Genomic DNA, 21489 nt, shown 5'->3' with positions numbered 1-21489 from the left:
TCTGATTCAACGAATCATCCGATAGAAACTTTTATTTCTGTCTCTCAACATGTGAAATCTATCTGTCAGGTTTAGTTATTATTTGAGCAACCAACAAACATGTGTCTTAGGAACATACTTGTCATCTTCCAGAAGCACTTGATGTATACTGAGTAACTAGAAAACACGGATGCCGCAATCCGCGCACACGTGCACGTTGTCACACAACACTCCCACACAAGAAAAGCGACAGGGCCCTTGTGATGAAGGCAAAGTCGTGGGCGGTTCCAGCAGTTAGGAGTCCTGCCAGGTGTGAGGACTGAGAAGGAAGGTGAACCAAAGGGCTTTCCCCAGCCTGTGGCACAGCTCCTTATTTGGTGAGGCTACTACCTGCGTCCTGTGTCTCAGGGCCAGCCTGACAGTGCAGGGCCACAGCAGGGGAAGTGTGGCTGCTGACATCCCGGCCCTTAGAGATGAATGGAATTCCAGGCAGCTGGAGTCATGCTGGCTTGAGACGGTGGTTTGGAGACCAGACTTCCAATGACAGAAGCATTAAGCAGCCGCGCTCATGGCAATTGGTGCACCCGCAGAAATGTAACCCACACCTCGGTTTCGGGAGCTGAAAAATGAAAAGAACGTTGAGGGAGGAAAAGGGGAAATAAAATGATAGGCAGAGGGTAACGTATTACTTTCTGGGTCTGTTCTGTAAATAGTTTAAGACCCCAGAGCCAGATGGTTCCGCAAATCCTCCAACCGGGAGTCACGTTAAGAAGCACGAGTGGGCATAAAAACTGTTTTTCAAGACACAATTTCAGTTTTGGCTTGGGGGAAGAGGACAGGAGTAAGTTTCCTTAACATTCCTGACTAGAAAGAAGCCGTCCTCGCGGGTGCCCTTCATCAGAATACGCATGCCGCCCCCAAGCGGCCAGCCGTGGAAACGCCGTAGCCGGGGCGAGAAGCGACCTTCTGCGCGCCAGGCAGCTGCAGAAAGTGTGCCCCGACGGGCAGCAGGAACGCGAGCTCCGCTCACCGCCCGGCTGGCCGACGCGTCCCGCACCCAGCGCCCGTAGGGGGGCGGGCGAAGGGCGGGCGAGGCCGAGCGCGTGGTCGCACACCCCGCCCCCCCGGTGGATGGAAGAGGGCCCCCAAATACCCCCAGAGGGAACTTCTTTAACGACTGGTTCTCTCTTGGCCGCATTTACCCCGTCGGACTCATCTGGCTTTGCAAAGACTCTAGGTGCACAAGTGTCAAACGTCGCCCAGGTATTCAAGGAGACGCGTTTGCCTGAAATCCCGCCCGACGACCCTCCCCCGCCCCCACCACCACTATGGGCCCAGGGGCGGCCAAAGCCCGGTCGCCGCTCGGGGCGCTCACACCGGACTCCTGAATCCAAAGTGCCGAGCGCGAGTGCGCCAAGGCTGCGTGGGCGGGCACCTATTTTTCTGAGAAGTTCCACCGCTTCTCCGCCCCGACCCCCGCCTCCCCCCTCCCTTCACTCTCTAGCTGGAAAGTTATGCGCCAGGCAGCGGGGGGCGGAGAGAGGAACCCAGACTGGCCCCCCTCCCGCTTCCTGCCCCGCCGCCTCCCATTGGCCAGAGGAATCCCCAGGAATGTGAGCGCGCCTTTAAAACCGCGCCGCTCCGCCGCCTCGCCAGCCACTGCCTTCGAGCCGGCCGCAGAGTCCCGGCTCCCGCGAGCCCTTCCGGCGCTGCCTCCGACTCCGGCGGCCGCCTCCTCCTCGGGCGCCCCGCTCGCCCCGCTCGCCCCGCGCCTCTCCGGGACTCGCCGCCTGTCGTTGCTCCCTAGCCGCCGCTCCGGGTCGCTGCACCCGTGTGCACACAGGTAAGGAGTCCCCAGGTGGCCGCCGAGGACCGGGTGCTGCCCTGGCCAGACACCTCGAGCTCCGAGGCTTCAGCCCCTCGCAGACCCTGGATCTCATACCTCTTCGCCTTTCCCCGCTGTCTCTCCCAGCTGATGGGAGACTTTTCTCGTGGAAGGGCTCCAGAGCTATTCTTTCCCGCTTGGGGTTCACAAACCAACTCGTCAGGACGCCCCTTCCACAAGATTTTCTTTGATTCTTCCATTGCTCCCTACACCTTTTTTGTCACTCGTCTAGACCTCTAGTTCCCTGTGCCTCCCTGCACCCCCGAAACTGCGGCTCCTTGTCCTACTGTTTACCCTCGACTTGCCAAGGGAAAGTCCCCAAGTTGTTGGTCTTTGCCCCAGTGCCACCCCCAAACTTTAAAACCGTTGTCTCCTCCCCTTGATTCTTTTTCTTTCTGATGTCCTGTCCAAAGTAAATACTGTTGTCCCTCATTCCAGCAAATGTGGGGCCAAGGGGGGATCCCCCAGGGCCCTGGCCCCAAGCCCAGCGCCCAGTTTTTGCCCACCCTCCCTGCTTGGCTGCCTCTGAGGATCTGTATTTCCTGTTACAGGCTCCCTGCTGGGCACAAACAGCTCCACTATGGGGCTGGCCTGGGGACTCAGTGTCCTCTTCCTGTTGCATGTATGTGGCTCCAACCGTATTCCAGGTGAGTCTGTATGATAGCTTTTGAGGGGGGGGGAAGATGAGAAGGTGCTGGTTACCCCACGTGTGCCTCCCTGTCATGCTCTCCACTGCTAGCTGTTTCTCCCCAGAGCCCTGATTGAACATCAGAACGCAGTTTTCCTCTGACCATGGCGTTTATTTAGTGCTTTCAGTGGTTGCCCAGAGTGTTCGCCCTGTCCCTTTGTCCCCATCCCTGGCCACAGCCTAGAAGGCTCATTGTATGTCCTCTGTTGAACAGAATCCGGGGGAGACAACAGCGTGTTCGACATCTTTGAACTCACGGGCGCTGCCCGGAAGGGCTCTGGGCGCCGGCTCGTGAAGGGTCCTGACTCTTCCAGCCCAGCTTTCCGCATCGAGGACGCCAACCTGATCCCCCCTGTGCCTGATGACAAGTTCCAAGACCTGGTGGATGCCGTGCGGGCAGAGAAAGGCTTCCTTCTCTTGGCCTCCCTGAGGCAGATGAAGAAGACCCGAGGCACGCTGCTGGCCATAGAACGGAAAGACCACTCTGGCCAGGTTTTCAGTGTGGTCTCCAATGGCAAGGCAGGCACCCTGGACCTGAGCCTAACCGTGCAGGGGATGCAGCATGTGGTGTCGGTGGAAGAAGCGCTCCTGGCGACCGGCCAATGGAAGAGCATCACCCTGTTTGTGCAGGAGGACAGGGCCCAGCTGTACATCGACTGTGAGAAGATGGAGAACGCCGAGCTGGATGTCCCCATCCAAAGCATCTTCACCAGGGACCTGGCCAATGTTGCCAGACTCCGCATCGCAAAAGGAGGTGTCAATGACAATTTCCAGGTGAGGCCTCTTCTCCAGTTCCTGGTCCTTGGGTTCGACTGCTAGGCAGCTGACTTGTCAGGAGCGCTATAGCAGGAGAGGCAGGGTTTCCAGTATAGAAAATACTGCCTGGGGACCAAGGCAATGGTTCCCAAACTTCAGGGCGCATCAGAAACACCTGGAGCGCTTGTTAAAACACATACTGCGGCACCCAGCACCCTACTCGCAGAGATTCAGATTCAGTGTGTCCGCGATGGGGCCTGATCATTTGCATTTCTAACAAGTTCAAAGTGAAGCTAATGTTGGCGTTCTGGGGACCACACTTCGTAAACCACTGACAGAAGCAAGCAATGGTTTTCCTAGAACTGCCCGTTCAAGCCTTAGATCCTTCATATGCTATTCGCAAGGAAAGGGCTTACTTTACATGCATTCTACCAACCGTAATGTAGCTCGTAATGGGTAGTGTGAGCATGGTATTTACCACTTGGCCATTTGATTCCTCATGGGAATGTAGCCAGTCCCAGGAGCCGCTCTCAAAAAGGTTAAAATAGTGCTTATTTGCTGCCACGGCTTCTTCCTTGCTTAAACGTCTCGATCTTTGCAACCCGGGCTTTGAAACTCCCACATCTAACTCTTTGACACTGGAGAGTGTCGTTATATCCTCTGTCCCTGGTGTCCGATTCCATTTCCTGTGTATCCAAGTGGGCTGAAAACTGATTTCCTTGTAAAATACTGAAGACTTGGCAGAAGGCCCAATTAAGATGGTGAAGTTGTTTGGCAGTTTATGTTGGCGTGTTATTTTGACATGGTGATCTTTAAAGCGCGCTCTTTCAAACTGTTAGAACCTCCTTTGTGTGCTTTTCCTGGCATAAACCCTCTCTCCCACCCATTTCCCCCGCCCCCACTCAACACTACTCGACAAGTAATGTGTGTCCTCTGCCCCCAGGGGGTGCTGCAGAATGTGAGGTTCGTCTTCGGAACCACACCAGAAGCCATCCTCAGGAACAAAGGCTGTTCGAGCTGTGAGTACCATTCTGTTTTGGGGGGGCATATGAAGAAATTGGGGGAGCGCCACCCAAACCAAGCTGAGAAACTTAAGTAATGGTGGTCATGCTTAAATTACCCCAGGTGACCTGGTTAAAAGATACGTGTAGATCACTCTTGAAGGTCCCTTTTATACATGTGCCTCCCCTCCACCTGTGTCCTTCGCCCCAGGTGTCCTGTCTTTACAAGTAGGAACTCCAGGGGCTGGCTGGTGAGAGCAGCCGTGTGAAGACCTTCCATTACTTTCCTCATTGTATTGCTTTCTTCCTTGGCAGCTACCAACGTCCTTCTCACCCTCGACAACAACGTGGTAAACGGCTCCAGCCCTGCCATCCGGACTAACTACATTGGCCACAAGACAAAGGATCTGCAAGCCATCTGTGGCATTTCCTGCGATGAGCTGTCCAGCATGGTCCTGGAGTTAAGGGGCCTGCGCACCATCGTGACCACGCTCCAGGACAGCATCCGCAAAGTGGTCAGTGCCCCTCCCCCCAGCCCTTTAGCATGAGCAGCTGAAGGTGTATCGCAGGTGACCCCAAGTGACTGAAAATGAAGTTGGGCACTAATGGCCTGTCTCTCCCTTCTAGACTGAAGAGAACAAGGAGTTGGCCAATGAGCTGAGGAGGCCTCCCCTCTGCTACCACAATGGAGTTCAGTACAGGAATAACGAGGAATGGACTGTTGATAGCTGCACGGAGTGTCGCTGTCAGGTGGGGATCGTTACAGACTGAAATACGGATTGATGGCATGTGTTTGGGGCCAGTCTCTAGGGAAATACCCAGATGGCCTGATACCAAAGTGGATTGTTCTCCAGACGCAGTTGTGACCTCTATAAAATCTTGAAACTCTCAGAATGTTTTTCAAAGTCTTAATTATACCCCAGGCCAAGTATCTGAAAGATAAGTCTGCTAAGACATCTGATCTAATTTGCCTGGTTCAGTTCAAAGGCTAAGTGTTGAATGTTAGGTAAATAAGACCTGGTTGGAACATTCCTTTTATTTTCCCAGCCCCTGACCTGTATTCAGCAATGACCCCAAGATTCCCATAGTACAGTACTGGTTGTTCAAATCACTTAGCCCGACACCGTTAGGACGTAACTGTCTACTTACCTCAGATAGCACTGTTGGCGGTGTCTGTCACTAGCTGTCCCGAGTGCCACCGGAAGCCGCTTGGAGGGTTTGCCTGACTCACCGAGCAAAGCCAAGCTTAAATACAAATCCAGATCTGTATGTGAAGCGGGAAAAATGCTCACTGATCTCTTCTCTGTAAAGAGAACATTTTAAAATTTAAAAGCCCTGGCTGAGTTTTGAGTTCATTTTCAGACACAGATGGAAAGACTTGACTCCTGGTGTTCAGTGGTTCCCTTCAGACGAATTCTTTGTGCTGTCACTTCTACCACTATGTAGCCATCAAGAAAGACCTCTCTAGGGCATGGAGTGACAAGTAGCTAGCACTAGAATGGTCTCCACAATATGGTGGCTACAAATAGGACAGACAGATGTACTAAAGTCCTTCCAGTAGAGCATTTATACCCAGGACCATGTTTCATCTTGAAATGTTACGGTATATAAACTTCTGCCTGCCACACACTTAGTAACCCATTTCTCCCTCTTGTCTTCCAGAACTCTGTTACCATCTGCAAAAAAGTGTCCTGCCCCATCATGCCCTGCTCCAATGCCACAGTTCCCGATGGAGAATGCTGCCCACGGTGCTGGCGTAAGTTCTTAAAACCTCATAACCATTCCTTAGTGTCTAGCTCAGTTCTCCATAAACCCTGGACCACTGAACAGGACACTAGAGCCCCACCCCCATTTCCATTGTGTGTTTTAATTCAGTTTCTTGCTGCAGCATCTGGTTAACTGATGGCTTGGCTGCCATAGAGGCGATAATGATCTTGGTATAGCTTATTAATTTTGACTTGATGCTCTGAAGAAAGGAGAGATGAATTTGTAGCAGCACTAGCTCTGAATTGGCTGCCTTTTAGAATTCAACACGATGGCCTAGAGTTAAGAAAAATCTCAGCAGAGAAATAGACGGTCTGTAGTGCAAGCTTTGGACTTAATTGGGTCTGAAAGTTGCATCTATCTTACCTGCAGGAATAGGAGAGAGGCCTACGAATGACAGCAGGTTCGGGGCCCTGGGAGCTTCTCCCAGATACCATACTGTTCCACGGCAGACACCCTATCCCCTGGTTTTTGTGGGCAGTATAAGTTAATCACTTTGCTGAGTCAATATTGAATGTAGTATGTACAGGTCATAAAAATGACCTCATCACAACTAAGAAATAAAGCAGGAAAGTAGCACTCCCCGTATACACACACACACACACCTATACCTACACACTCCACACTGGCCACAGCTCAGGACAAGCAGTCTCATCGAGGCTGTGTTAACGATACTGACACTGGGATGATGGCTTGGGTAACTGCTTCTGCTCAGCATACACTTCAGGTGTGGGCTCAAGGGAACAAAGCCAGCTGGAGACTAGTGGAGTCCTGGACTTCAGTCTGGGATTGCTAGGAAGACTTCCAGCTGATGGCAAGAGAAACAAATTCTCGGTCCTGTGTATGATATAGCTACATGCGATCCTAGTCCTGGTGCCTGGGGGGCTGGTAAACACACCCCTTGTCTTGTGAAAACCTGCGCAGAGCAGGCCCCACATGCTAGGGTAAGAGGAGCCTCGCACTGATTAACCTCATGACCGAGTTGGAGGCAGAGCCAAGAGCAGCTATGCTGCTTCCAGCTCACCTGCCAGACACATGGTCTGTGGCTCCCCCGATGTCCAAAGTGACTCGTATAAGCTGCCTGCAGATCTCCTGGTCTTGGAAGCCTGGGACTAGAAATGCCTACCAAGCTCTCTTCAGTTAGGAAAGGGAAAGCCACTGGAAATGCTGAGAAAGGAGACCCCATGAATAGGTGAACATATGCTACTGGGAGAAGGCTTCGCGGTGCTGACCCAGGCTGAGCCTTCATTGACCCCGGTGCTGTAACGCAATGGCAGGGTGTAAACCTTTTGGCTCTTGGCCTGAGAAACCCCTTGCCTTTCACCCTCTGGCAAAGGAAGGAGGTCCTGAGGAGCACAGTCTAAACAACAGCATATCTTGGTGATCGCACACTAAATGACCCCGCTTCCTCTGCAGCCAGCGACTCTGCGGATGATGGCTGGTCCCCGTGGTCTGAGTGGACCTCCTGCTCTGTGACCTGCGGCAACGGAATCCAGCAGCGCGGTCGCTCCTGCGACAGCCTCAACAACCGCTGCGAGGGCTCCTCCGTCCAGACGCGGACCTGCCACATTCAGGAGTGTGACAAGAGATGTGAGCATCGTGGCCCCTTAGGAGTGTGGAGAGCTGACTTGTCCTTGTCTGCTTCCAGAGCATAGAGGTTAAGGGGACAGTTTCTAGATGGTCTGAATCTGAACCCCAACTGTGCACCCCTGAACACAGCTTCCCCTCCCTGCGGCTCTTTCCTCAACTGCACATTGGGGATAATAGCTCTCGATAGGGTTATTTTAAGGATTTCACCTAGGTGATGCATTTCAAACGGTTAGCATAGAGCTTGACCCCTTGTAAACACCCTGTAACCATCAGCTTTGCATTTTAGTTAAACAGGATGGCGGCTGGAGCCACTGGTCCCCGTGGTCGTCTTGTTCTGTGACATGCGGTGACGGTGTGATCACAAGGATCCGACTCTGCAATTCCCCTAGCCCCCAGATGAACGGGAAGCCGTGTGAAGGCGAAGCTCGAGAGACCAAGGCCTGCAGGAGAGACGCGTGCCCCAGTGAGTGAGAGCGTGCCGCACCCCTGCAGACCGGGCACCCATGGCCTCCTGTTTGCCAGGCCATGAAGGGGGGAAAGGTTACTTCCTGGGGAACAAGTAGAAGCCAAGTCCTGCATGCTCAGCAGCTTCTTTTAAGAAAAAAACAGAAAACCATTTCAAACTGGCCCTCTTCACAAACGTGGTCCTCCTATGTCCGAGTAGGAGAGGTTTCTCGGACAAAGTGAGGAGAGTCTTCTAGGAGAGGTGAGGTGTCAGAAAATGGACCTTCACTTTGGCATGTGGTTCACTTTCTTGCAGTCAATGGAGGCTGGGGTCCCTGGTCACTGTGGGACATCTGTTCTGTCACCTGCGGAGGAGGGGTGCAGACACGTAGCCGGCTCTGCAACAACCCCACACCCCAGTTTGGAGGCAAGGACTGCGTTGGTGATGCGACAGAAAACCAGATCTGCAACAAGCAGGACTGTCCAATTGGTGAGTCATGCGGCCCTGGATAAAACCACCCTGGGTTTTTTGTGTAACTGAAACCCATGGTCAGCATTCAGGGGATGCTCCCGCTGTGAATGGCCCTGAGTGTTTTGACTACACTGTCCACCTGGCGTTTCGGACTCCCCTCAACAAGTGAACAGTTACATGTTCCCCACAGTGTTTCACACCGTATTGTTTTGTGAGGAGCGTGGCAGTAACACCCGCTTATACCCACCATCTGCCTGTCTCTCTCATCCCAGATGGATGCCTGTCCAATCCCTGCTTTGCTGGGGTCAAGTGTACCAGTTACCCTGACGGCAGCTGGAAATGTGGTGCTTGTCCCCCCGGCTACAGTGGAAATGGCATCCAGTGCAAAGACATCGATGAGGTGAGGAAGCGATGGCCGAGTGCCTAGATCTAAGAAAAACGGCTGAATTCGCAGTCTTCCCCTCGGGCGGCGTTCTCTGAACAGTAGGCAAACTGTCATTTTCTCCCATAGTGCAAAGAAGTACCTGACGCCTGCTTCAACCACAACGGGGAGCACAGGTGTGAGAACACGGACCCGGGCTACAACTGTCTGCCCTGCCCCCCACGCTTCACTGGCCCGCAGCCCTTCGGCCGGGGTGTGGAATATGCCACCGCCAACAAACAGGTAGACGAGACCACACGACCAGTGTGTGTGTGTGTGGGGGGGGGGGGGGGGTGTCCTTCACTGAAACCGCCAGGAAAGGTGGGCATGGCATTTCACAGCCTCCACAAAGAAATAGGGAAAAGGCTCAGTGTCCAGTCGAGGTTTTAGAAACAGGACAGGACAACCCCATTGTAAAGCCAGCAGGGGAAAAATCGTCCGTCGTGTTTGAAAATGCTGCTCTGGAACAAGTTGTGAGCTGATGGGCTAGGACACCCGCAGGGGCCAGGGAAGAGGGAGGGACAGAGTACCCCACACTCCTCCTCACTGAGGAGAGGGATCTGGGGACTCTCGAAGGCTCTGCATATGCACATCAGGATGTTGTTGCCCCCAGGTATGCAAGCCCCGCAACCCCTGCACAGATGGGACACACGACTGCAACAAGAACGCCAAGTGCAGCTACTTGGGCCATTACAGTGACCCCATGTACCGCTGTGAGTGCAAGCCCGGCTACGCAGGCAATGGCATCATCTGCGGTGAGGACACGGACCTGGACGGCTGGCCCAACGAGGACCTGGTGTGCGTGGCCAATGCCACCTACCACTGCAAAAAGGTACAGCCTGCCTCCTGAAAGAATCCACATTCCCCTGATCCACAGAAGAGGCCACGCAATTTTAAATGCCTGAAGTTTGCAAATGAAACCAACAGATGAAATTACACAAAGGCAGAACGGCACGAATCCTTAACATGAAGTCACTTAGTGCCAAGTACGTGCACAGGGCAGACCCTTTTGGCTGGTGTGCTCCAGAGTTGGTCATGTTTCTCCCAGATGCCAGTGGAGTGGGACTTGTGTTCCCAGCACGCATAAAGCGCACAGCATTTCTACAAATGATCTATGCCCCCAGGAAAATGCTTAATTTCTTGTCTTCCTGTTAAAAAATACACCCCATCAGGGAGCGCAGCATTCGACTCGCTCTCGGTGTGCTGTGTCTGGGGGCCCTGCCCCACGCGTGAGCCGAGAGCTGGGCACACGGTCGGTAGCTGTCATGTGGGTCCTCTCTTTCCAGGATAATTGCCCCAACCTTCCCAACTCCGGGCAGGAAGACTATGACAAGGATGGAATTGGTGACGCCTGTGATGACGACGATGACAATGATAAAATCCCAGATGACAGGGTAAGGATGCTTTCCAGTCGTCCTTCTCTTCTTCTACTTAGGATTCAATGGAACTACAGTACGTGTACTAGGAAAAACCAACCAAATGTGTATATAGAAGCTAATAGTCATTCACTGGTAGTTGTAATGCCTAGATGTTGCCAAGAGAATATTTACATGAGGGTTTTGGTTTTTCATCTCGACCTTCCATCCCCACCCCCACCAATTTGAACAAGAAATGACAATATATAAACAAGGACCCTCTGCTCCCCAGGTATGTTTCACATTCTTACCTGAGTTGCAGGACAATTTATTTCAGCCTACAAAGAACGGGGATGGTGTCCTTATATTTCCATTTCACTGACGCACAACAAACGAGAACCTGTTTTTCATTCATTATGCTCCGGTTTTTAACTTCTACAGTGATCATGAAGTAGAAAATGTTAGATTTTTGCAGTTGTATATAACACATACGGTTTGAGGCTGGAGCTGGCTGCATGGACAGTGTTGTAAAATACTCCCTTTTTTTTTTTTTTTTCAGGACAACTGTCCATTCCACTATAACCCAGCCCAGTATGACTATGACCGGGATGACGTGGGAGACCGCTGTGACAACTGCCCCTACAACCACAACCCAGATCAGGCTGACACAGACAACAACGGGGAAGGAGATGCCTGCGCCGCTGACATCGACGGGGATGGTAAGGCGCCAGGGGCCATCTTACTTCTCTGCAGCCCCGGATGTGGGGGGATGGCTTATCAAAACCTCAGAGGCTAGAGATTCCAGCCCTTACTGGTCACCTGTTCCCTGCAGGTATCCTCAATGAACGAGACAACTGCCAGTACGTCTACAACGTGGACCAGAGGGACACGGATATGGATGGGGTCGGCGATCAGTGTGACAACTGCCCCCTGGAACACAATCCAGATCAGGTAGGTGGACCCCTGGCACAGCCTCCCAGGAGAGTACTGGAATAGCTCCTGTTAGGCTTCTAAGAAAACAGCACTTAAAGAGTTCAAACTGTTTTGTGCCATGGCTCTTTGAGGTCTCCTAGCCCAGTTGCGGTATTTTCATATACACAGTTTGCCTGATGAGAGCTCCTTGCAGAGTCCCAGAGGTCTTCCCTGTGACCATCTTGTAACTTCACTCTGGTCTTCTGTAAGGTTCACGTGACTTACTTTGTGTGATCTACCAGGGTCAACATAAATTACACAAAGCAGAAACCTGACTACTCTGGTAATGTTAATCGTTTCTAAGACTGAGATGGAAGACAAGATTCTTAAAAAATTAATGACCATTTTCATGGCTAAGGATAGAATCTGGCTGTTAAAAAACCTCCAACTAAAAATACTTGCAAAAGCTCAAATTCCTGTTTGCAATGCCAGATAATTTTGAAGACTGACAAACAGATCGTTCTGTTCTCTACCTAATGTGAGAGAGTGCTACAAATATACATGAGCCAGAACAGATTCCATGTCTGAAAATATTTATTTTCATGTGTAATTGGCCATAATTTTCTAGCAATGTAAGTTAAGGCATTTCTTTTCTCAAATGCTATGTTGTAGAAACTTAGAAACCAGATTTTTTTTTTTAAGTTTATTTTGAGAGAGTGAGAGAGAGAGAAAGAGAGAGCACGAGCAGGGGAGGGACAGAGTGTGGGAGAGAGAGAATCCCAAGCAAGCTTTGTGCTGTCAGTGTAGAGTCCAACGTGGGGCCCTGTCCCAATGAACCATGAGATCATGACCTGAGCCAAAATGAAGAGCCAGGCACTCAGTGAACTGAGCCACCCATGCACCCCAGAATCCAGCTTTTTAAAAATGAAAATTGTGTAAGATTATAGAAATGATAGATTGAGCTTTTTCTTCATAGCACTTATTCTTATGAGGTCCTGGAAAACAAAAAGCAATAGGATAAATAGCTTTGGGGCCAGAACAATAAAGTTCTAGATCTTTGGGATAACGTTGCAGAGCAAATGGCACGGAGGGTCCACTGTTTGTGGAGTTTGGGTCTTACCATAAATTTTATTTCTTTAATATCATTTAATCTCCTGGAAGGGTTGGCTCTCTTCTGGCAGAAACTTACAGACCTGAAACCCCACTGGCCATATTAAACATGGGAGAATCTTCTGTAAGTCATCTTTAACAGTCATGACTTATACCTCAGTTTACCGTTGGCTTCTGTCTCTTTCAGCTCGACTCTGACTCAGACCGCATCGGAGACACCTGTGACAACAATCAGGATATTGATGAAGATGGCCACCAGAACAACCTGGACAATTGTCCCTATGTGCCCAATGCCAACCAGGCTGACCATGACAAGGATGGCAAGGGAGACGCCTGTGACCATGATGATGACAACGATGGCATTCCTGATGATAGGGACAACTGCAGACTCGTGCCCAATCCTGACCAGAAGGATTCTGACGGTGAGTTAGGGGAGCCACTTTAAGAGACTGACACCATGGCTCTCTCAGAGACCATAAAAGCAAAACCAAATGGATAATTGCAAGGATGAAAACACCATATGCCAACTTAGACAAGAGAGTGAATTTCTGACACCAGCAAGATTTCAAAATTCCACTGAACTCTTGCCTTTTTTGACCTTAGGTGACGGTCGAGGTGATGCTTGCAAAGATGATTTTGACCATGACAGTGTGCCAGACATCGATGACATCTGTCCCGAAAACATTGATATCAGTGAGACCGATTTCCGCCGATTCCAGATGATTCCTCTAGATCCCAAAGGGACATCCCAAAATGACCCTAACTGGGTGGTGCGCCATCAGGGTAAAGAACTCGTCCAGACTGTCAACTGCGATCCAGGACTTGCTGTAGGTAAGGAGTTCTCCAAACAAAAGACAAGTGCATACACGGGAAAGAAGCAAATGTAAAACGTGGCACTTAGGTGTCTCCCTGAAGTATTATGGATGTCTGGGAATGTAACCCAGGAGCTTCTGAAGGGCTGCAGCTGTTAACCCACATCTGGCCTCATTTTCATTTTCTAGGTTACGATGAGTTTAATGCAGTGGACTTCAGTGGCACCTTCTTCATCAACACTGAGAGGGATGATGACTATGCTGGATTTGTGTTTGGCTACCAGTCTAGCAGCCGCTTTTATGTGGTGATGTGGAAGCAAGTCACCCAGTCCTACTGGGACACCAACCCCACAAGGGCTCAGGGATACTCAGGCCTTTCTGTGAAAGTGGTGAACTCCACAACAGGGCCAGGCGAGCACCTACGGAACGCCCTGTGGCACACGGGAAACACCCCTGGCCAGGTGAGAACAAGGCCCCCGAGGAAGGTGCTGGACAAGCACTAGGGACCCTGTGCTTTGGCCAAGACTAGCCCCAGGCAGTCTTAGATATCAAGTTCCCGGCCCCAGCAACCCCAGCATTAAGTTTTGCTTTGTAAAAACCAAATGGCGGCCTCTGAGAGGGGAGCTCCCTGTAACCAAGAGTTCCCTTCAGATCCAAAGACCGTTTCAGCCTCTTCAAACAAAACTTTCCTTCCTCTTTCTGCTTCCTGTGTTTCAAGGAAACACATCATGATTCCTTGATTCAAGGCCACACATCAAGTGAAAGGTCTTGGAAAAAATCCAACATTGCAGCCCTCTAATTTAGGCCCATTTGGTACCCTTCAAGTACTCCTTCCTATAGAATGAAATAGAAATCTTGATTCAGCCATGTTTCAACCTTTTCCTTTTCCTTCAGGTGCGCACTCTGTGGCATGACCCTCGTCACATAGGCTGGAAAGATTTCACTGCCTACAGATGGCGTCTCAGCCACCGACCAAAGACGGGTTTCATTAGGTAAGATGGTGTTGATTACATTTCACTTAGTCACACACTGATGGTGAAGGAGGAGGCAGCCAAAAATTAGGAGTGTCACTAACGAGATTTTCTCTTCCCTGCAGAGTGGTGATGTACGAAGGGAAGAAAATCATGGCTGACTCAGGACCCATCTACGACAAAACCTATGCTGGAGGTAGACTGGGGTTGTTTGTCTTCTCTCAAGAAATGGTGTTCTTCTCCGACCTGAAATACGAATGCAGAGGTAGGAGCAACGATACAGTGAACCCACGTTTGACATCTCTAATTAAGACTAGTATTGAGAGTGCCCATTATGGGAGCATCTGTTTAAAAGACGGTTTCAGAGACCGGGTTATTTCTATTTTGCTGTTGAAGACCACGATAAAAACAAGGCCTATAGGCTGTGGCTTATGAAAGCTGGACTCCTTGTTAAGAACCTCAGTTTGCGTAGCAGTCTCTGTGCTCTCATTCCCAGTAGAAAGATAAACTGTGGACAAACTGGTGTACAGTTTGGACCCCATGAATACTACTTTCAAGTTTGACCTGTTTCTGTGCCTTACACACTACTTAGTCTTATTCCCAACATTCGAGCATAAGAGGGCCTGCCCAGCCTTTCCTTGTGTCTAAGGGTAGAAAGGGTATACTACCGTCTGGCTGATGGGCTCAATTAATTCTCACTAGAACCTCAGTTTATTTTTAGTCTTTTTCTCTCTGTGCTTACTTGAGCCTCAAGTCCAGCGCTGGGCCTACCACACAATGTCTAATGTTTACTGGGCCAAGACCTGATGCCTACCAGGATCAGTCAGTAAAAAGACGGATTTTACTCCAGATTTAAATTATGACGTAATCTTTGAGTCTGAACGTGGAATACTCCCTAAACACTGAAGGCTTTAGAAAGCATAGTGTACATATACCCTGGAAGGTCCTGCTCCGTCAAGCTCATTAACATTTAATAAGTTGACAGTCTTAAGCTTTTGTCAGTATAAAAGTAGAGCTATGCTAAGGTTCATTTGTTAACTGTTAACGCTACTGCCTTCATGAATGAATTGGCTTATCTATTTATGTGTTTGTTTATTGAACAGATTCCTAATCATCCGACTGTTGATCAAAAGACTGATCCTAACCAATGCTGGTGTTGCACCTTCTGGAACCACGGGCTTAAGAAAACCCCTAGGATCACTCCTCCCTGCCTTTTCTCTGCTTGCGTATCATTGTGGACTCCTAGGATATGGGACTTGCCTCAAGAAAATGCCGTTTTCCAAATCAGACTCAGCATACAGCCTCTGAATGCAAAGACAATCTTCCAAGAACAGAAATAATTACGTTGGTTTGCTTTCCAAAAAGCAAAAGCATCCCCTGCGTCAGTGGGCAGGTGGCTGCCCCACTCTGTTTTTGTCAGGGTAGGGTGCTAGCGTGAGGCCATCTCTGAGCAGTGGACTCCAAAGCGTTTTCAGGCGTGTGGGAGAAGGGAGGACTCACTAGAATTGGCAAACCACCATGCTTGACGCTTAGAAAGAGGAGGAGCAGGGGCCAAAGCCCTACGGGGAGGGCGTGGCCCCAACAGATGATTGTATGAAGAAAAGGTGGAGCTGTTACATGTTCGGTACTCAATCATTTTCAGGGGATTGAAAGACTTGCTGGATTTCATGATGCTGACCAGTGTTAGCTGATTAACCGCGTACATAGGCACTTAAATAGAAGCAGGGAGGGGAGGGAAAGACTGGCTTTGGGACTCCCTCCCAGAACCCCATCCCTTAGACATCACCTGCAGTGACCAAACTAGGGAATGAGAATTAAACCATTGTAAGGCTGTGCTGGCTGCCACTGCCTGGTTACCATGAAATTGTCGGTTTTATTCCAGATGTAGCTTGTGCAGATGTAGCAGGAAAATAACAAAACCTACCATCTCAGCACCAGGCTGCCTCCAAAGAGACAGGCAGCCGGGCTTGTATTTTTATGGTTAGAAAGGCACAAAATTCTCAACTAAAACATTCCTTTTCTCTTTTTTTCTTGAGTGTCATGGAGTTTTCCAACTATCTTAGACTGTAGTTTTTGGTTTTTTGTTTTTGTTTTTTGGGGTTTTTTTTTTTTTTGTTTTTTTTGTTTTTTGTTTTTTTGGTTTTTTTTTGTTTTACAAACACTTTACAATATAAAATATTTATTTTTTACTTTGGAGGATCTGTCTGAAAGACTATTCATGGAACAGGAAGAAGCGTAAGGACTATCTGGATCATCTTCGTTAGGAGTCTTCATGACTGTAAGATTGTAAATACAGATTATTTATTAACTCTGTTCTACCTGGAATCTAGGTTTCACGTGGAAAGTGTTTGACAGCAGGTAGTGGAGATTTATCAGCAAATCTCTCACAAGAACGGCACAAGGAAAATCAGCAGAGCAGGCTGCTCTTTGCTTTGTGCTCAGAGTGAATGATTTGGGATTTTTTTTGTCTTTTCAAGTGGAATCAGTTGCCCATTTGCTAGTGTTTGTAACTTTGAAAAAGAAAGCCAAGAGTCCTTTAATACTGTCGTACCCTATCCCTTGTGCCTATTTCCAGGGAGAAGAAAAGCATCTACACTTTGTCATTTTTCCAAAAGAGGAAAGAAAAAAAAAAAAGGTGAAACTTATATACAAATATTACCTCATTTGTTGTGTGACTGAGTAAAGAATTTTTGGATCAAGCAGAAAGAGTTTAAGTGTCTTACAAACTTAAAGCTACTGTAGTACCTTAAAAAAAAAAAAAAAGTCAATGTTGTACATAGTATAAAAACTCTTTGCAGAAAAGTATTCCCAATAAGGAAATAGCATTGAAATGTTAAATACATTTTCTGAAAGTTATGTTTTTTCTATCTTATATACCATTGCTTTATTTTTATAAATTATTTTCTCATTGCCTTTGGAATAGATCTCAGATTGTGTAGATACGCTATTTAAATAATTTATCAGGAAATACTGCCTGTAGAGTTAGTATTTCTATTTTTATAAAATGTTTGCACACTGAATTGAAGAATTGTTGGGGTTCTTGTTTTGTTTTTGATTTGTTTTTCGCTTGTTACCCCCCAGTTTTTACTATTTACCAATACCTTTTTCTAGGAATGTGCTTTTTTTGTACACATTTTTATCCATTTTACATTCTAAAAGCAGTGTAAGTTTGTATATTACTGTTACGTACAAGGAACGACAATAAATCATATGGAAATTTATATTTATACTTACTGTATCCATGTTTATTTATTCTCTACTGGCTTTATTATGAGGTGTGGGTAAACTCCATTCCTAAACCAATACAACATACACAAGACATTACAGTAAATATTAGTAACATTGACAGTTTCTATCCAATTGAAGGTGACTGATTTGCTTGGAAAACACATTTGCTGCATTTGTGGAATCAGAACAAAACATTAGCCTGCCCTATTAAAAACAAAGCAAGGACTCAAAAGGTGGACCCCAATAGGATACAATTTTATGTTTTAGAAAGGTAATTAAACGTTGAGTCCATTTCAGAGTACAGTTCTGTTTCTAAAAAGAACAATGAAAACAAAGGGAAAAAATATAAGCGAGGTGCACACAATGCTCACGGCTACATTTTCTGACCCATGCATGACGGCACTGGATAGGTAGCACACAATTACATGTCGTCGAGAAGCGTTAGAAGTGCGAATGAGGGAGGAACTGTCATTACCAAATTGGACCAAACTTTATAGACATCCCCTGTCAGAAGATGAATTTACCTTTGGTCAAAAACAGGACTAAAAGGATTTGGAAGAAATCCAAAAAATACACATCAAGTATCAAGTTTTTAAAGAGAAGACCAAAGCATTACAATAAGCAGAACTTGAGTATGGGTGAGCTAACAATGAAAGCAAAATATTGACTAATTTCCAGTTTTAATAACAACAAGTACAATCAGAAATCTTGTGAGTAGGTTAAAGGTCTGGCTTTGGGGTTCCATGAAACACCACACATGACTGGCCGAGATAGATTCTTGTTGATTTTCCCTCTCATTCTAAAAACACTTCCCCTGGGGCACCTGGGTGGCTCAGTCAGTTGAGCGTCTGACTTCGGCTCAGGTCATGATCTCGTGGTCTGTGAGTTCAAGCCCCTGGTCAAGCTCTCTGCTGACAGCTCAGAGCCTGGAGCCTGCTTCGGATTCTGTGTCTCCCTCTCTCTCTGCCCCTAACCCACTCGCATTCTGTCTCTGTCTCTCTCAAAAATAAGTAAACATTAAAAGAAAAAAAAAAACACTTCTCCCATCTAAGGCAGCATAATCATACAGAAGTATAAATTACCAAATCATTTCATAGTGCCTAGGTAAAGAATAAAGAACTATAAGATATCAAAAAGGGCTACAGAGTTTGGAAAACTGATCTGAAAGATAATTCTTTGAAAGAGGACATCATCCCTTCTCAGAGGAGCACAAACATGGCAAGTCTTAGGAGAGAATTCTAATTCACTTTTTTTTTTTTTTAAAGTAGACTCCAGGTCCAACGTGGAGCCCAATGCGGGGCTTGAACTCATGACCCTGAGATCAAGACTGAGCTGAGATCGAGAATCTGACGCTTAACTGAGCCCCTCAGGCAGTCCTAATTCACTTTTTAAGGAGCAAACCTACAGGAACTGTAAAGATCCTGATAGGACACAAAAAGTGTCCAGGAATGGGAGCTATTTTCCCAGGTATCCTTCATGTTTACTTTGAGACTGACCTTCAAATCGGTAGATTGTACGGAAATAAAAGGCTTGTTAAGAACTAAGATTATGCCATCAAGGTGCTAAGAGAGTTTTCCTGCTAAGAGAGTTTACGATCATGTGTTTTAGAGACAATTGGATTAAAGGGCAATAAACTTTTAGTCCTGTGGGGATTTACAATAAAGGTGGTGCGGGTAGTTTTCCTGAGAAGTCATAGCAAAAAACTTCAATTTTAAGATCCTAAATTTGTTTCTAATAGGAGCCAGCTCTTGCTCTTTCATAGTTTTTCTTCTCGATCTTGTTCTGGGGGAAAGACTCAGGTCTAGAGGGAACCTTAAAATAATAACACTGATTTTTAATAAGAACACTTTCCCTATCAGGGCAACATTTTTTAAAAAAATTCTGGAGCCTTTGTGTTGAATTATATTGTATCCCTTGAATGCACCTGGTCTCATCTGAATTGTATTCTAAATTTAGCTTACCAATCCTTGTTAGAAGTACCTTCAGCTGACATGCTAAGGAATGAACTGTGTCACCTCTTTTCATGAAAAAAATCCATTACTTGAGATCATTCTGTATTCCTTCCCTTCTCTTAAACTCCTATAACAGAAAAGCTCAGTATGCCTCAAATACCGTTTGCAGAAACACATTAGAAAGCCATAAGCTCTCACCACCCCCAACAAAACTACCCCCCCAACCAGCCCCACTGCACACACTCAAATACCAGAAGCACAGAGATTTAGAAACCTGAGCTCTTCATAAAGTTTGATGGGCAAAAATGGCTCCTCTCTGTCACCACTGCAAATTCCCACCCATAACACCCCTCCCCTGACCCAAACTTTAAAATGCATGTGTCATTTTTAGGAGCGTCCAACAGCACGACTTTAACATCTGCTGGTACCCTCCCCCAACAAAACTCAGCGTCAAGATAAATCGCACTGTCACACATTGACATCAATATGAACCATTGTTAGTTTAATGTAAACTGAAAAAGGAGGCTCAAAAAAGAAATCGCTTATCCATTCCTCTAAATGTAATAGCTATAGAGTTTATTTTCCAAAGTCAAGGAAATGTGATATAAGCAATCATTAACATCCTCAACTATCAGCAGATAAAAATGTGTGTGAGCAAAAAAGAATCAAGCTACATACCTATTACCCCAACCTTCATTCAAGGTAGCACAATAGCTAACTCATTTTTTTTCATCAGAAATAAATTGGACTTCGTGCCAATTCATTGTATAAAGTGTTGACATAAAATTTTCTCATGAATCCAAGTTACTGACTTGTAACTAGACAAAACTTCTCTCTCTTTCAATAGTACCCCAGAACATTTCTTAAGTAGCTCATCTTTATTTGCTGCATTCTACTTTTTTTTTTTTTAATGCACTCTGGAGAAAAAAGTGTGTCTTCCCTTTGCCCTCTCTATGTGGTGCTTATGGTGCTTTGATTAAGAATATCATCCATCCCTGCTGCATAAGTATGACCTTAGAAGGTCCTAGAAGAGGTCATAGGAGACCTCTTCATATGGTCCTTTCATAATAGTTGTGTATTAAGTGAACACCTAGAAAGTGGTGGTCTCTTTCTATGACATCTGTAAGTCCAATGGAGAGGAGCAAGAACAAATTATTTAATATTTTACTAATTAATTAGTATCTATCCCCTCTGGTCTCCAAGCTACTTAAATTTAGAGGGTTTACCATAGTATTCTCATTGAAACAAAGTAGAAAGTTAGTAATTGCAGTGGATCTATGTTCATTTCCTCCTCAACACTCATGGTTACTGCTGACTCTTTACGATTGCCCCTAGTTTCTAGAGGTTATCCCAGGGAGATTAACCAAACTTCCATCTAGGACAGTAAGCATGAATCCTGGACTATAGCAATCATTAGAGTCCATCCCGCAGCCACAGAATTTGCTTCAGAGAGAATGTGATTAAGGCAGTTCAATTAAAGTGAAGCACAGAACCTCTGCTCAAAATCCTGACATATAAACTCCTTCCAATCTGGATGATTTATTTGCTGCATTCTAAAAGGCAAATTCTGCAAGATGATAAATGGTAATAAAAATCAAGTAACTCAAGTAAATCAAACTCTTGCTTGAGCAAAATACCACTGCTAGTAAGGAAGCAAAGTCCTTGCTAACATTGCTTTGTTGAGAAAATTCATTTCTTTCTATGGCAAGTTGTACTTAACAGGCACCAGACGGGAAGAAAGCTGGAAAATCAGGGCCCAAATAAGAAGCCATAGTGATTCCATCTGTCTAAATCACAATGAAGTTGTAACATATAAAATCAAATACAAAGTCATCATAGTACTTCAACTAGTTTTAACAAAGCACACACATACATAAAATGTTGGTTTTATAACATATCCCTGATGTTGCAAGATTAGCAATAAAACACAATTTCACCAGGCATTTCAGTGAAGAAAAAAATCACTGACCAAATGCACCCCATGTCTCAAAAATATCAAAGAAGCAAAACCTAGGAAGAGAGAATCCAAATATTAAAAATCAGTATTTGAGGAATGGTCTCTATAGATGCAGTCAATGAATGTAAGAATTCAGAAAACAGTTTAATTTACCAACTTCCTTCAAAGCAAGCATGCCCAGAAAGTCATCGC

At 47.0% G+C, this 21489-nt stretch overlaps 1 protein-coding gene and 1 long non-coding RNA gene across 3 annotated transcripts; one reads left to right on the top strand and one right to left on the bottom strand.

Moving 5' to 3' along the window:
* Positions 1–14: 14 nt before the first annotated feature.
* LOC124508719 (uncharacterized) lies at positions 15–2383 on the bottom strand. 2 transcript variants are annotated; one of them, XR_006961304.1, is made up of 2 exons: positions 1922–2383; positions 15–598 (listed from the first exon to the last, which is right to left on the bottom strand). It is a non-coding gene; the product is annotated as an uncharacterized LOC124508719 (long non-coding RNA). The 2 variants fall into 2 exon arrangements; XR_006961303.1 differs by lacking the exon at positions 1922–2383 and adding an exon at positions 1182–1365.
* THBS1 (thrombospondin 1) lies at positions 1634–17389 on the top strand. Its single transcript, XM_047075337.1, has 22 exons — positions 1634–1822; positions 2416–2511; positions 2767–3326; positions 4252–4327; positions 4625–4824; positions 4937–5059; positions 5972–6065; positions 7490–7663; positions 7950–8126; positions 8424–8597; positions 8852–8979; positions 9091–9243; positions 9614–9832; positions 10287–10394; positions 10915–11074; positions 11188–11306; positions 12565–12799; positions 12981–13208; positions 13379–13650; positions 14084–14181; positions 14286–14425; positions 15264–17389. Exons 2-22 carry the CDS (start codon positions 2445–2447, stop codon positions 15269–15271), a joined length of 3513 nt encoding a protein of 1170 aa, XP_046931293.1. The 5' UTR covers positions 1634–1822; positions 2416–2444; the 3' UTR covers positions 15272–17389.
* The last annotated feature ends 4100 nt before the right edge of the window (positions 17390–21489 follow it).

This window comes from Lynx rufus, unplaced genomic scaffold (genome assembly GCF_022079265.1).
Source record: "Lynx rufus isolate CCGP_SWC_20201006 ecotype Redwood Valley unplaced genomic scaffold, mLynRuf1.p SCAF_13, whole genome shotgun sequence".
Lineage (NCBI taxonomy): Eukaryota > Metazoa > Chordata > Mammalia > Carnivora > Felidae > Lynx > Lynx rufus.
Note: the sequence above shows the minus strand (reverse complement) of the source record. Positions and strands in the feature narration are given on the sequence as shown.

Coding starts and splice junctions, on each gene's coding strand:
- THBS1 (XM_047075337.1), top strand. CDS start 2,445: ATGGGGCTGGCCTGGGGACTCAGTGTCCTCTTCCTGTTGCATGTATGT. Junction 10,395..10,914: donor ATAAAATCCCAGATGACAGG/GTAAGGATGCTT, acceptor TTTTTTTTTCAG/GACAACTGTCCATTCCACTA. Junction 11,075..11,187: donor CGCTGACATCGACGGGGATG/GTAAGGCGCCAG, acceptor TGTTCCCTGCAG/GTATCCTCAATGAACGAGAC.